Source organism: Falco biarmicus, chromosome 3 (genome assembly GCF_023638135.1).
Source record: "Falco biarmicus isolate bFalBia1 chromosome 3, bFalBia1.pri, whole genome shotgun sequence".
NCBI classification, from domain to species: Eukaryota; Metazoa; Chordata; class Aves; order Falconiformes; family Falconidae; genus Falco; species Falco biarmicus.
The window spans coordinates 119,956,229-119,971,510 of record NC_079290.1 but is presented as its reverse complement, the minus strand read 5'-3'; the positions used below and the strand labels follow the sequence as shown (position 1 = coordinate 119,971,510).

At 52.4% G+C, this 15,282-nt stretch overlaps 1 protein-coding gene across 1 annotated transcript; it reads right to left on the bottom strand.

Moving 5' to 3' along the window:
* Positions 1-458: 458 nt before the first annotated feature.
* On the bottom strand, positions 459-11,750 carry PTAFR (platelet activating factor receptor). Its single transcript, XM_056330123.1, has 3 exons — positions 11,615-11,750; positions 7,857-8,048; positions 459-4,047 (listed from the first exon to the last, which is right to left on the bottom strand). Exon 3 carries the CDS (start codon positions 4,008-4,010, stop codon positions 2,928-2,930), a length of 1,083 nt encoding a protein of 360 aa, XP_056186098.1. The 5' UTR covers positions 4,011-4,047; positions 7,857-8,048; positions 11,615-11,750; the 3' UTR covers positions 459-2,927.
* Between the last annotated feature and the right edge of the window lie 3,532 nt (positions 11,751-15,282).

The window sequence follows — 15,282 nt, the reverse complement described above, 5'->3', positions numbered from 1 at the left end:
CCGAGCCGCGCCGGAGCCGGGGGTGGGGGGCTGCAGCCGCCCTGTCTGGGCTGCGAGCGGCCGCCAGCCCCTGCGTCGGGGCGTTGCGGCGCTAACCGGGCGCTGGGGACAAGCTGCGGGGAGCGGGCGGGGGCTCCAGCGCCGGGCCCGGCTGCCTGCGGGGAGCGGCCCGTGGGCGCGGGCCGGCGGGCTCGGGGGCGGCCTCCTGGGGCTTTGGGGCGCTCGCGCAGGCTTTCAGAAGTTGCTCTCTCTGAAATGAACCCCTTTCCCCTTCCCTTGTAGCAGGTCAGAACTTGCTGAGTCTTTAATGTCACCTCTCCCGCGAGTTCACGTAGTGGTTCTAAAAAAACACCAAACTGAAGCTGTGTCAGCGGGTGCTGGGGCTTTTCCCTCCGGTGTAAATACAGAAGGATGAGAAAGTGGAAGAAGTTAAAGGGCAAAACACTCAGGGAACACACTTATTTAAAAGAACTTTTGTGGATCCATTTTATTGCAAAGTAAAGCAGACTAACACAACATTGCATAAAACCAATAAAGTAATTTCTAGAACATAAGTAGAAGCTCAGACTGTTTTTTTAGAAAGGCGTTGTTACTGACTTCCGTTACCACAACATAGCCTCCTGAAATGCCCTCGGCGCTTTTTCTCCACTTACCCTTTTCCTTAGATGCAAGTTTGCAATTGTTCTCTGAGCCCACACCAGCCTTACAGCTGTTTTCTGTGGAGTAAAGCATGTTACTTAGCCACAGTAAGTAGCCTGAACTGTAAACTCTGTTGCAAGCTTTCCTGGAATCAATAGAAGACCACGTGTTTTTGTGATTTCCAGCTAAAATCTGTTTCCATTTCCTCTAAGAATTGCCAGACTCCATCTGTTTAGTGCTTTGGGGTTGTGAAGCAGGAGAGCTCCATTCGCATCAGGTGGCAAGGGGAAAAAGGTAAGCTGCACCCCATCTGCCAGCTGCGAGCGCGCCTCAGCCAGAACACGCCACCTGGGGAAGGCAGAAATACAGAGGCAGGTTCCTCCAGCAAGTGGGATTTAGGCTTTTAAATTACAGAAGTTGCCCCCCTTGCTCTGTGCTGTGGTTCAGATCGCTGCAGATTCAGGGCAAAGCTTTGAACATGGCTGAGGAATTCTCTCTCTGCTAAGAGGTGCCAGCAGGTGTGCCTTCTGGGTGGTCATAACCGGAGCAGAGTCCAGGACCAGAAGGGAAATGAATTCATGCTGTAATCAGATTCTTTCCTCTGCCTGGCACAGGGCCCAGAGTGCAGGGCTGGTGCTGGCAGGTGGCATTAGAAACAGAAATGACTTGGTTCTTGTACTTATTTGCACCAGTAAGCATAAACGCTGCCTGAGGATCTTCAGGAGATAAATCTGAAGAACATGTTTCTCCACCAAATACAGGCAAAGTCTAACACAAATGTTGATCCTGTCTTTGGAAAGACTTGAGCCCATCTTTCACATTCTCTGGTGGGTGTAGGAAAGCTGCTGTGCTTGCATATGAATAATCAGTGTCACAGGTCAGATATGCTTTTCTTGTCATCAACCAGGCTCCCCTATGTAGTTTAGGGAACCAAAAACTGTTGTGAAAACAAGTGAGTTCCCTGCCCTGCCCAGTTTCCTATGCTGGATTGAGCAACTTGGGTCAGAAGAGGAACCTCAAGGGTCTCATGATTGGTAACAGAACTTGGCACCCACCCCTGGAAAACTACTTTGCCCTGGGCCCCAGCTGACTGCAGCCAGCCCTGAGTGAGGAGTCCCCAGCCCCTTGGAGCGCATGAATTACCTGTCTGTCAAAGGCCCTGGATCACTGTGCAGCGCTGATTTACTCAGAAAGTGGCCATGACCTGCCCTAATACTTCACTTGTGGGAGGCTATCAAGAACGAGGCAGCTTCATTTCTTCATAGCAGAAATAGAAATGCTGGGGGAAGGAATAACATACAGTTGCTTTCTACAGCTCTAATTTAAATAAATAAGAAAAGAAGATACCAAAGCATTTTAAGCTTTTTTTCTTCTTATCATAATGCCCATGCTGACAGTAATCTTCTGTTATCAGGAGCCTCCAAAGTGAGATTGGATTCCCACAGGTGCATGCAGTCAGCCAAAAATTACTAAACCGAGTGCAAGAGGCCACTGCTCTGCCAGTCGCGCTGTCGTACAAGAAGCCAGGGCAGACAGTAGTGCCCCTTGGACATACCTTGGACATATGGGGGCTGAGCCACTGCCACCTCTTCCTTTTCTTGCCTACTGCTCGCCTGATGCAAGAGCTGGGAGCAAAGGCAAACGTTTGTAATAGCTACTCCCAGACGCCTGTCAAGTACGGACCCCGCAGATGACGCACATAGGTAAGAAGGGGTCAGAGGTGCAGATCTCTTTTTTGATGGCATTTGAGGAACTCCTTGGACTACACCCCTTCTAGCCACTCAAGCTTCTTCAGCTCAGACTGTCTTCAAAGAACTGTGCAAGCTGCCTTAAAAAGTCACTTGATGATACTAGCAGCCCAGTCTGTTCTCCCAGGTCTTTCTGAAGTCTCTTACAGGTCTGACCTTGGATTCTTCATGGGAGCTGGGCAGGCAAAAGACCAAGGACGGCGCTATCTGGGCTGACACAATGGAAAATTTGAGTGCACTTAGCTTCCAGCTGCTCACTGCAGAGACTCAATGACACATTTCTTTTACGTAAAAGCAGTCATCTGAGCTGTTCTCAGTGTGCATGAGAACATCAGCCCAGAGAGAAGGCACTTTTCTGCTAGCTTACTACAGGTTTCAGTTCTGCTAGTTGCATGTGGTAGAAGAAATGAGCATCCATTCTTCTGCCTGATGGGAAAAAGGAAGTGTAATATCCTGGTCCTCTGTTTTGCCCCTCAGTGCCTCCTCCTGAAAGATGAGTGACTAAGATGCATCTCAGTCTACAATCAGAACAAGGCTGAACTAGATCCTGATGGAGTCTTCTCGGTGGATGGTGCCCTCAATCACTGTGTCTGTGGTTTGCTTGGAGCATTTGCGACTCCCTTTCATGCTCTTCAGGTTTTCTGAAAGATGCTTCTGGAATTTCTTGGTGAGGAAGCAGTAGATGATAGGGTCCAACATGCAGTTGGTGCTCAAAAGGCACAGAGTCACCTGGTGAGCATCATTGAGTTGTTGGCGCAGCTGACAGTCTTCCTTCTTCCACTGCTCCAGCACAGTTAAGGTCCAGGGCAGGTGCACTATGTGATGAGGGACAAAGCTTATGACGAACACAGCCAGCACTGTGCAAACCATCCAGAGCGCTCTTTGCTTGACATGAGCACTCTTCCGTGGCTGCATTGATTTGGAGAACAGAGTCCTGATGATGATGATGTTCCAGCCTAGTATGAAAAGGAAAATGATATAGAAGAGGATACAGATGATGACATGAATGGCGAGAACAGCTGAAACACTGCCAGAAGAGCTGTAGTGCTCAAAGCACCGCGTGAAATTCTTTGAGTCCATCTCCTCCTGATTAGTATTGTTGTCAAAAAGGTAATACAAAGAGCTGCCCACTATTATGATCCATATAGCCGCTGACAAGTAGATACCCCTTCTCTGGGTGGTAAACTGAGCAGCTTTGATGGGATTAGTCACAGCTTGGTAACGGTTATATGTGATGACCATCAGAAAGGCAACAGAAGAGTAGGTGTTAACAAAAAATAAACAGCCAGCCACATTACAGAGGAATTCAGGCATGATCCAGTCTCCGTGGTGGTGATAGTAAACAATCCACATTGGCATCGTAACCAAGAAGAGCAGGTCAGCCACTGTCAGGTTCACCATGAATATCTTGATTTCATTGAGTTTCTTGGTGGGGTAAATACGGCTGAAAATCCAGAGCACATAGCAGTTGGCAACAAAGCCCAGAATGAAAATGATGCTGTAGAAAACAGTGAAGAGGTTGTAGCGAAATTCAGAGTCTATGTGGCATGAAATGTAGGAATCAGCACTGCCTTCAGCACCACCTTTACCCTTTCCAGACATTGTGGTGCTGAGTGGGCACATCTGAAGGAGAATTTCCAGCTGCAGCTTTTCTTTTCACCTAAAAATATAAAGCATAAAACGAGCTGATTGGCATGCTGCCATTGCTAAGCCCAAATCCACCTCTCATCTTCAGCTGTCTGTGACCACAGGAGTTCTGCTCTGTGCCTTGGCTCAAGGTACAGACACCTGCCCTGTCCCCTTGGTCCTCTCTTTGATCCCATTTCCATGCCGTACTGGCACTTTTGTCTTCATCAAGCATTGTTTGCTGCCATGCAGATCTCTCACTAATCTCTAATCTCAAAAGATTTTTCTGCATGAGGGTTCTTAAATAAAATAATCTGCTACTCTGCTCCATCTCAAGATTTTTAATCCTTTACTATAAGCAAACAGGTTTCCAGCCCGCCACTGCTGTGGTTCCTCATGCTTTCTAATATGCCTAAATTTATTTTAACCTAGAAATTCCAGAAGTGAAAAAATATCTAGTAAAAATATCTGGTCACACTAATGCCATTTCCAGAGTTGCCCTCTACTTGTTGTTTTCTGACATTTTCCTGCTTACACTTGTGAGGATTGTATTTGGTTTTGGTTGCAGGCACCGTAGGATCTCACACTCGCTTCACAGGCCACCTGACCTCTCAATTTTTTTCCTCAGTGAATGATGTAAAAGGTGAGTCACTAATCCTAAAGGGTGAGGTTTTGTGGTACACTGCTGATTTTAACTACAGCTTCTCTCTCTTAAAATCTTGGCTGTTGTCTATCACGTCATCAATTTGAATTCAAGTTGTCATCAAACCCATCTGGCTTCCCCCCTGCCCCGCGCCTCCCGCCCGCCCCCCCTTTCTGCATCAAAGCCAGTGTCAGCAGCAGTTCTGTGCTTCCCTGTGGCGCTGGAGAGGCTGCTGGCACACACTGTCCCTAGAGAGATGCTTTTGGATTTGTAATATTACCAGTCCCTGCCTCAGTTAGTATTTCTTCATATCTTGCCTACAGTTTGGACATATAAAATTCCCGTATCACCAATACCGTACATGTTCTTGTCTCAGATTTACATGGACTGGGTCTAACCGCTTGCATGCTTTTACCATCCCGAGGACGTGCACCCCTGTTCTTGACTCCGGAACCAGCTCCCCGTCTGGCGCTGGGCAGGCACTCCCCTCTCCACGGCACAATCTCGCATAGCTGCTCGTTTTTGTCTCCTTCTTCCTTCCCCCTGGGCAGATAACTGACTGTAATGCAGGTAAAGCAGCCTGAGAGCCACCGGCAAGGACACTAGGTCGCTCGCTGATGGTAAACTTGCTGGGGTTTTAACCTAATTTGCAGAACATGGTGGTTTTCCTGGAGAGTGAGTGAGCTGTACCACCAGTCACGAAGCCCAAACTTCTTGTGCAAGTTACGGTGGGAATGCCGGGTGCTCGTGCTTGCCTCAGCTCTGCCAGCCCCGAAGCATTTTCCCAAAAAGACTTGCTGCCTCCTGAGAAGGCACCCTCCTGTCTTGACACTTTCTGGATCTTCCCCAGCAGCGTGCTAGTAGCATGAACCCACATCTCACCCGCTCTGGGTTGAGTGTCTCTTTGTGCCCATGTGCTGTTGGTTCCTCATTTATGCATTTGCACATCTGCAGTTTTCCTCTGCAAATGGGGAAGTCGGCTCTAACACAGAAAAGCTCTCCCTTTCTTCAGAAAACCCTGAAACCCCTTGGCACTTCTTTCCAGCTGCCAGGAGAGGAAGGCAATAGCCATCTTCCTGAGCTTGTTCCTCCTTACCCCTCACAGGTTCCCATAGGACATCACAACTACAGATGGCCAAACCTTGTCCTTGGATCTTCACAGGCTGCTGCGTGCTGGCCAGCACTGGGGTTTAGGTGTCTTTAAACTCAATCTTTTTCAGCTGTGTTCCATGTGAATTAACAAGTAGAGTGGCAGTAGTAGCAGTTGGCCAGGTGACACTTGTACCTGTCCTCTTTCACTTTGAGGTCTGTCACCCTGCTGAGAACCCACCAATCTCTAAAGGGTTCAGCTGGTGGCAGCCAGGAGGCGAGGATGCTCTGGGTTATGGCACCCTGGGCTCCGTCCACAGAGGTCTGGCACATCCCTGAGGAGTTACGTGTCACTCCCTGCTGCCCTGTGGAGAGGTCCCAGAGCAGGCAGGACACCACGTTCTGATCCCTGTTCTACCTGTGATCCATGCAGGACCCCAGGCAAGTCGTACTGGTCATCTCATGGATCTGTTTACACACCCTCATCTAGGTATCGAAAGTGGTAATTGTGACAACGTGGCCTTAAATAAAGGTCCGTGTCTAAGCCCAGCTCCCCCACCTGCTGAGGGACCATCTCTGGTAAGGACAGACATACACCAGTTAGAAGGGTTTGCATCGCTCAACTTGGGAGGGCACCTAGCAGATGCAGACACTCAGGAAAGGGGTAAAGGGGTGAGGCTGTGCAGGGGCAAGAGAAACTAGTGGGGAGCTCTGTATTTGATGTACTATTCTGATGTTAGAATATGAGGGGAAAAAAAGTCCTAATTACCTAAGATCATTTGAGAACTTAATTTTTTTTCAAATCTGCATCATAAACCCCCAGTGTTCTGGCTATCTGCCAACTTCAGCAAATGGTTTTGGTGCTTGTGGCTAGAATCTTTGCAATGAAAACTGCTCTATCGCTGTAGCACCAGACTTGAATATACCAAGAGTTGGGGACGGGGAGGAAGGAGATGCATCCCTCTAGCAGAATTCACGAGGAGGAGAGAAGCACCCACAGCCAACACATAGGCACAACTGTTATTCACAAAGTCCCTTTAGAGTGTGCTGCAGGGCACTGTCTATCCACCTCTCCATTTCTGGTGCTGTACGTGGGCATGGCAGCCACCAAACTGCCCAGGAGCTCTGGTGAACTTTACTGGTGGGATCTTCAGGCCTGCCCATCAGCTGCCATATCTACCAGTTGGGTGGAAGGAAGAGCCAACTTGCAGATCTCCCTCCGCTGCAAACCCTTGCATAGGAGACGGGTTTGAGCTAAGGGGCTGGCGGTGTGATCTGGAGGGATGAATGCAAGGATGTGCTCTAAGTCCACGGGAAATCTCTGGCAGTGGTGGGCTGTGGGAGATGGCAGTGCCATCTCCTGACCCCAGCAGCACTTGGCAGAGCTCACCTATCTTTGCCTCAGCAGGCTGTGCAGTGCCAATGCCAGGGTCCTTCAGGGAATCACAGGAGAGTTGCTTTTCCCTTCTCGCTTGTCAAGCCAGATATTCTACAAATTACAGCTAGAAGACAGCATGGCACCATTCCCCACTAACTTTACCCAACACCCACTTCCTTCTTCAGCCGGAGGAACTCAAGCTCACATCTCCCGTGTACTTGTGAGATGTCCTAAGCCCTAGACTCCGGAGCACCATACGGGGGATCTCACGCAGCCTCTCCTGTTGAAGTGGCTCCCCTTTGTATAAAACATGTAAATACTCTCCGTGCCAGCAGAAGGGAGAGCTGGCATGGTGGTCGGGGTGTGGGCGGGTGGGTGTGGGTCCTGCTCCCCGCTGCAGCAGGCTGCATTGCTTTACCAAACCCCCTGGCAACTCTAACCCCAGCCGCTCCTTGTGCATAGTACACCAGCCAACAACCCCAAGTGCTTTAAGTCATCAACTCCATTGGATGCAGAACTAGAGATGGAAGTAACCGGCTGTGCAGCAGAGCATGGCCGGGGCAACTGCGGACTCTGTTCCCAATCCACACTCCTTCCCATGGGCCATGCTCTTCCCATAAGGATCCACTGGCTCATGGCAGCAAGGTGCACAGACCACGTTAGCACAAGCTATGCCATCAGCAAGAGTATATTCCAAGAGGACTAGCAGTAATAAAGCGTATTTTCTGCTTACCACCATCAAAAGGATTCAGCACAGTATGTCCATCTTCAGCTTCAGTAGAGCAGTGGTGGGTGTTCTAATGAGGATGCTCAGTCTTCTTCCAGGTGTTATTTTCTCGGACCTGGAGCGGAAAGGTCTCCACACAGGCGGCTCTCAAGAACAGGACACCAGAATGGGAACAGTTGCAGCATGACTGCAGAGTCACTAGAGAAGAGGAAACGTGTGACATCAGCTCAAAGGAAATGAGAAATAAAATAAGCTGTAGAGGAAAGGCAATTAACCACAGTGAAGATCTGGAAAGTCCTTTAAGCTGTTTCCTCAAAGTATCTCTGCTCCTGATGATCCTGAAAGAGGGCAAAGTTGGGATTTTCCTGTAAAGGCAGAATAGGAACCCACCCCGTGTCCATGGTTAGACAGCATTTGAGCATCCCTCTTCCAAACAGATGAATGGCAGGAGCCAGAAGAGCTTTCACTTAAAAACTTTGAGGAAGGGAAGTGGTAGGAAACTCATATATCCCACGGACAGACTCATTCCCTAGCAGTCTTCTTCACACTCAGGTCGGGGCTAAACAGACCCAGGAATCCAGCCATCCCACGTCTCCTTTTGTCTTGGGGACCTTCAGTGGACACTGAGACACCACAGCATGGCAGGTCTTCACCTGGCCCATCTGCCTTCACATGATGACTGCCATTATTGGTGGCATCCTGAAGACCACTCATCACAGTGATGCAAATTGCGGGGGTGCCCAGGGAGACACCGGTGACAAGCAAAGCTGCACACACAGTCCCAGCTAAGCTATAAATCCCAAGCTGTAGCTCCCATGCTGATGGTTAACCTGCCCTTCATGCAGACACTGCTCTTACACCTGCACACAGCGCACATGTGAGCTTGGAGCATCTGCACCATGTCCTGCACAAACCTCACACCTGCAGACACCTGCAGGAACTGAAACACCGAGTCTGGTGCCTGGGTCAGTGTGAAACACATAGGGACGGAGCCACAAAGTCCGTCACCAGCACGCAGCGGTGCCTGAGCCTGCAACAAGGTTGCTGGGGAGCAACACGGGCCCAGGGGGAGCAGAAGAGGCCGGTCCACATTGGTGCTCCCTGGGAAGGCTGGCTCTCCTGGCTCTCCTCATGAAATGCTGCCCGTGGCAAGCAGCCCGTGGCAGGCCCTGGCCACCTCTGTGCTGTGAGGAGCAGCAGAGACCCCCACGGCGTGGTGTCACACCTTGGGAGAGCCACCGTGGGCAGCTGAGGGCTGCGTTCCCTGTGCCACACCATTTTCAGCTTTGCCTCAAATGCTCAGCTTAGGCCTTAAGCTACTGAGGTTCACAGAAATGCCCAGAACAACCGCTCGGTCACGTAGCTGGGCCTCTTGCCGGGCTTGCACTTGTCCACCTCTTAATTATCTGGGGAGTTCCCTTCCTCACCATCTCCATTTTCAGCTGTCGCGTTTAACGCATGAAAAGTAGAAGGGGACGCAGACTCAGTGCTCCCAGTACCAAGGCAATAGAGAAAGGGTGAGAACAGCCCCCTCCCAACCTCCCGAACTGCATTGTGTCCATTCTGCACTGACAGGTTCCCTTAACGCCCCCCACAGTGCCCACCACCAGCACTTCTCCCTCTCGCATCCCTTCCAGCCTGGGGACTCTGCTCCCCTGCTCCTGGGACTGCTGCCTGTTTCCAAGCGCGTAACTTTAAGTCCAGTATTAAGATGCATTTTGTTTGCAGTGGCCTTGCTTGTTAAGTGGTCCTAGCAGGTTCTGACTGCCCCGTTCTGAGTGATATTTACCTTTCTTCCAGTCTGGGGGATGCACACAAGGTCTGACAACCACTAAATGCCATGCAAGGCAAAGTTAAAAAAAAAGCAATTTTGAATATGCTTTTACTTTCATCAAGCAAACTTGCAATCTAATAAAAAAAATAAATAAGCTTCTTTTACTATAACTGATTCCCATACGATGCTTTTAAGTAGCACTAACGGTACTTCAGGCTGTTGTACCAGGACGCTGGATCCTGGAGCAGCTCTTCCAAATGATGTTTTCCGGGGATGAATTCATGCACGCCGGCTGTGGCAGCGGGCTGCTTCCCTTGGTTCTGGCACCACATCAGCACCCTCATGGCAAGCGCACACCACCGTGAGAGAGGCACACTGCCTCTTATGCACTGCCTGCCTCTGGCATGTTTCCTTGGGGGCATTTCCTTTTGAGATGGAGCCCGTTAGCAACATACGCACTTTTGATGGCCACATATAAATTTGCAGGTACCAGAAACACTCTGGGTTTCAAAAATGTAGTATTATAAGGAAATATTCAGAGGGGTCTTCCCAAGAGCAAACCCATACCGTATTAGTGGAGAAGAGCTCTCCGAGGAGTGCAGAGGAACGGCACTTTAGCTAACAGACTCCATGGGCACTGTCGACTGCCCTGTGCAGTGGCAAGCTGTGAACAAGGACAAGATGAAATACCAACATGGATCTTGCGAAAGCACCAGCCATCGCCACCAGGCTAAAAGTTGTGTGGTGCATGCAGCGCGCAGGAGCAGCACACGGCTGAGCAGGATCCCTGCCAGTCCTGGTCACCAGGATGCGTTTTGAAGTGCCAGGACAGGTCTGTGAAAGGACATGAAGTTCCTTTTGAGCCAGAGCAGCTGATGATCTGACGCTAGGCATTACTGTCTGCAAGTTTCCACTACTCATGTCACACCCTGTACACAATTTCCTTTTGCTTGTTGCAGGAAAGAAATACTAAACAAACCCCGTAGCTTTCCCCGGCGAGCGTTTCAGAGCCCAGCACAACAAGTCCCCACCTCATTACCAACAATGCAGGAATGCGACCCAGCGCTTGGGTTGCTCCGTGGAGAAATACATCCACCGCAGCGGCCGAGAGCCCCTCCTGGGGCAGCGAGCAGAAACGCTTCCTGGTAGCCATTGCAAAGGCAGGGCAGAGCTTCTGCAGCTGGCGGTGCTGCCGGGACCCCCGGCCTGGCAGGGAAGGTCACGGCCGGGAGCTGCGGGGGCAATGGGGGCAGCAGGAGGGGGGCAGCTTTGGGCAGGTGGGGCCCGAGCCCAGCCCTGCCGCAGTGGGCACAGCGGTGGGATCTGTGGGCCACCGCGTCGGGTTTGCAGGCTGCAGCCCCAGGCTGCCGTAGCTCTGCTGGAGGGGAAAGCCGTGCTCCCACCGAGCTGCCCGGGGCCAGGTCACTCTGCTTGCGCTGCTCCAGGCTGCAGCACGTCACCTCCCAACAGCGGCTGCCTGCCCTCTGCCCCGTCCCCCTGCCCCAGCCGGGGAGGAGCAGGGGCCACACAGGAGTGGGATGAGGGACCTGGGCTCCTTGAGAGGCTCCAGGCATTGCCTCCTCTTCCTCACTCCAGTGGCAGGGCTCCTCACCTCGCTTCGCAGCATCCAAGCAAAGCTGGGGTTGTTCTTGCCACCCAGAGCTGGGACAGGACCCAGGTGAGGGCAGTCCCTATTGCCACAGCCCCAAGGGCGATGGCAGCGCTAGCCTGACTCATGCCATCATGATGCACCTCATCCCTGCTCGCTGGGCACAGGGAGCAAGGACGCGTCTGCCCGGCTCACCTGGACGGGAGGGCAAGGACGGCTCCAAAGTCCCTGGAGCTGTCTGAGATGTCACAGCTCAGAGATCCGGGGCGGACACACAGCCAGCCCGTGTCCCAAGACACCCAGACGCAAGAAAAGCCTGTGGAGCTGGGGGAGGGAGGCCAGCACCCTGGGGGAGCGCGCAGAAGGGAAAGAGCCTCTTACCTGAGGGCCACAGAGCACCTGGCCCAGCAGACGCCAGCCCGGCAGGTCCCGGCCGTGAGCAGGGTGAGCCACGGGCGCTCCTGCTCGGGAAGAGGCAGGGACGGAAGGACAGGACGGACGGAGGGTGAGGGTGCTGCGCTCCTCGCAGGTGAGTGACTCACTTCCCTCTTGGCACTTGCAACACGGCTCAGACATGCCCTGGCTGCGCCCTGGAGCCTGACACCAGCTCCTGCGGCCCTTCCGCAAGCAGGCGGCGGCAGGGAAACAGCAGCAGAGGCTCTGTCCTGGCCAAGGGCTTGTCACACTCCTGTGTCACCCGGAGCCACCCAGGCCTGAGCGGGGTGGCCCTGCCCCGCAGCAGCTCCAGGGCAGGGGTGCTCTCAGCTGCACCAGGGTCGCAGAGGTGGCCCGGGCTTGGCCAGGGGGCCCAGCACCCTCAGCAGATGCGTCCTCTGGGCCTCTTTCCTTCCAGATGATGGGACTGGGAGCCAGCACAGTGGTGAGAGCTCTTCAAATGCTTCCACTGGAGGTGGAGACTGGCTGCAGCTGAGCAAAGCGTCAGGATGAGACCACTTCGCTGCTTGAATCCCCACATGGGGAAACATCAGCCAGAGAACTACCCCCTGCCACCTCTGCAGCATTATAAACCTCCCTCAGCTCTTGTGCTCCTTCAGCCTGAGAAGAAAGGGGAGACAGACACATGGGGGACCCACCACCTCTTGCCGCCGAAGTCCCAGGGCAGCAGCTCTGACATTGCTCTGCTCAGGTTTCACATGGGATGGTGGCACTGGCATCACTTAAGTCACGGGAATAACATCCGTCTGAGTCACTTGTGTTATAACAAGAAATCACATGTGTTTCTGTCTGCTCCCGTTATTCACTGTTGGCTGTTTAACCAGGAAATGTTGGGTTTTCTTTGTTGTTAAGAACCGGCACTGGTTTCTACAAGGATGGAGGTGTGAGGTTTCTGAGCCAGCCCTGAAGGACCAGGCAATCACAACTCGTCGACATGCATTGGAAGCCCACTGGAGCAGGCGCGCAGCCCGCACTGCTATCGGAAGGCTCTGGCTATTTGCACGTCCCATAGTTCCCATCTAAGCCTGCCAGACACGCACTGCAGCATGCAGAGCTGCAGCAAACACCCTGGTTTCCCAACCAAACAGCAAAGCTGCACCAGTTTAACCACAGCCTTTCTCAACAGAGAAGGTTGCCAGCATGCTCTCGTGAATCAGGGGAGTTCGCTATGCTAGGAGGAGCATGGCCAGCAGAATGAGGTCAGTTAATAGCCCTCTGCTTGGTACTGGTGATGCTGCTCCTGGAACAGCACGTGCAACTCAAAAGGGACGTGGAGAACTGGAGCGGCACTGGCAGAGAGCTGCCACCAAGCCTGAGCCCTGGGGCACGTCTGACAGAGGGAGCTGAGCCGGGAGAGCCCGGAGGCGAGTGGTGTCTGATCCCTACCTGCCGCTGTTGGAAGGGCGGCTGCGAAGGAGACGGAAGCAAACTCTTCTCAGTAGTGGCAAATGGTGTGGCAACGGGCAACAGGCACAAACTGGGGTGCAGGACAGTCAGGATGGACACTGGTGAAATATTTTCACTAGAAGGGCTGTGCAGCCGCAGAGGCCAGGGGTCTCATCCTCACCATTTGGGTAGATGCAGCCATAGCTGACCTCACCTAGCGCCAGTGACAGCCCCACTTCCCACACAAGGCCGAAATAAAGACCAGCAGAGATCAGCTCTGCCATTTGAACCGCAACAATTGCATTGGCCTATGTGCCGGTGTCATTTGCCTTTACAGGTGCTCTCCACGACATCAAAACGCGCTCCTTCAAACCCTGTTCCACTTGGTAAAACTGTTACAAAAGTGCCCAGGCCAGGCCCGACAGCATTTGAAAAGGAAGCGATTTGACCAGACGCGAGAAGATGGGTGCCACATGAATCCTATCGATTATTTTTCAGGCTACATCGTGTTTGCTTCAGTGTGAATCCGGTAGTAGCTGTGACGCAGGGGACTTTGCAACTTCATGTTAATTTTAATGCTGTGTCTGGACTTCCCTGGTGCTGCAGGACAACTGAATACCCCAGAAAGGGAACACGAATGAAGCAAGTGGCCAGGAGGACAGTAACGGAGGCGAGTCCATTTCAGTGGCACTGCACAGGCTGAGGCACAGACCTCCTGCTACAAAGGGAAGACCTCATTGCCCTGAAGCATGTGTCCGTTCTTGCCCTGGGAGCCCCAAGTCCTCTGGCTGGTGTGACAGGGAGGCTTCCCAGTGGGAAAGCTGCCAAGCCTCCATAGCATCAGGCAGCTCAGCTACATCCTACATCTACCTAAAGCGCGCACGGTGCTCACTGCGGCGCTGAGATCAGAGTGGGAGAGACGGGACCCCAGCCTAGAGGAGCAGCACTCCCAAACCATCTGCCCATTTTGTGCACAACATGAAGCCAGGGCTGTGGGAGCTTCAGCTTCCAAGAAGCAAAAGGAGTTTGCCCCTGGGGCTGAAGGCAGGGGAGCCCCAGCAGCAGCAGCAGCAGCGGCTGGGAAAGGCAAAAGCAAGAGGGTTCCAAAGGCAGCGGTGCAGCCCCGCATGCGGCCAGGCCCAGGCGTGCTGTGCTGGCGCACAACACAAGGACTGATGCCCATTTCTGCTGGTGAGCTGTAGAGCTCCGCTGCCCAGGCAGGCGAGGGCTTGCTCACACTGCGGCTTGCACGAGGCCAAGGAAGCCAAGACAGCCCCTTCGCCCCGGATAACACCCTGCAGCCGCCCAGCTCTTCCTGAGGGAAACTCCCTACAGTAAGGCCAACCTCTCGGAGCGTCTCTCCTGTTTCAGTTGTTTTAAGAGGGCAGAGAAAGACCAGCAAAAGAAACTCATCTGGAAGAAGACGAGAGCACAAGCCCTTGGTCTCCCCCACCTGGGTCCCTCTAAACAGTGCTACACTGGCTGTAGTTAATCCCCCAGAACTAGTTATGGTTCTGAAATACAAATCACATAGAGAAAAAGGGTTGTTACCACCCAGGAGACGGGGTGGACAGCTAATTTAAAGCACATCACTCTGTTTGCCAAACTGAGATAAATGTTAAGTAACACACTGGTTTATGTCTTATCAAGAACAGACTTTATCTCTGGCTGATCTCCCAGGCTTTCTACAGCTGCCGTAACTTGGTCTAGCCTTTACTGAATGGTTTTTCTACCCGTGAAATCTAGCTAATTGGGTGAATATCTGGTGAAATACAGACCTAGGCTTGTCTACATGCTCAGGGGACCCTCTGTTCTCATCCCTGGACCACACAGCGGCACCAGACAGGAAGGTCCTGCACCCTGTCCCCCTTAATCCACAAGTGAGTAGGGTTCTGCTGCAGTTTCCCCTTTTTTTAAATCTTCAGACACATGAAACCAAGTAACTTGCAAAGGTCCCTTCCTGCCCCACCGCACTGGTGCTGAACACAGGGTACGCCCTTGCAATTGCATGTGAAGGGGAAGGCAACCTCGCTGCCAGAACGGAGCCAAGAGCTGCAGGAGCGATCCCTGGACTCCCAGAAAGCAGCAAGGAGCCGGGCTCTGGTAGTCTCCCATGTAGATTCCATGGGAACTGGACAAGAGGACAAGAAAACCAAAGCTAAGATCCTACTGTAGCCATCTGGTACCTTTCCTCCTTCCACAAGAAA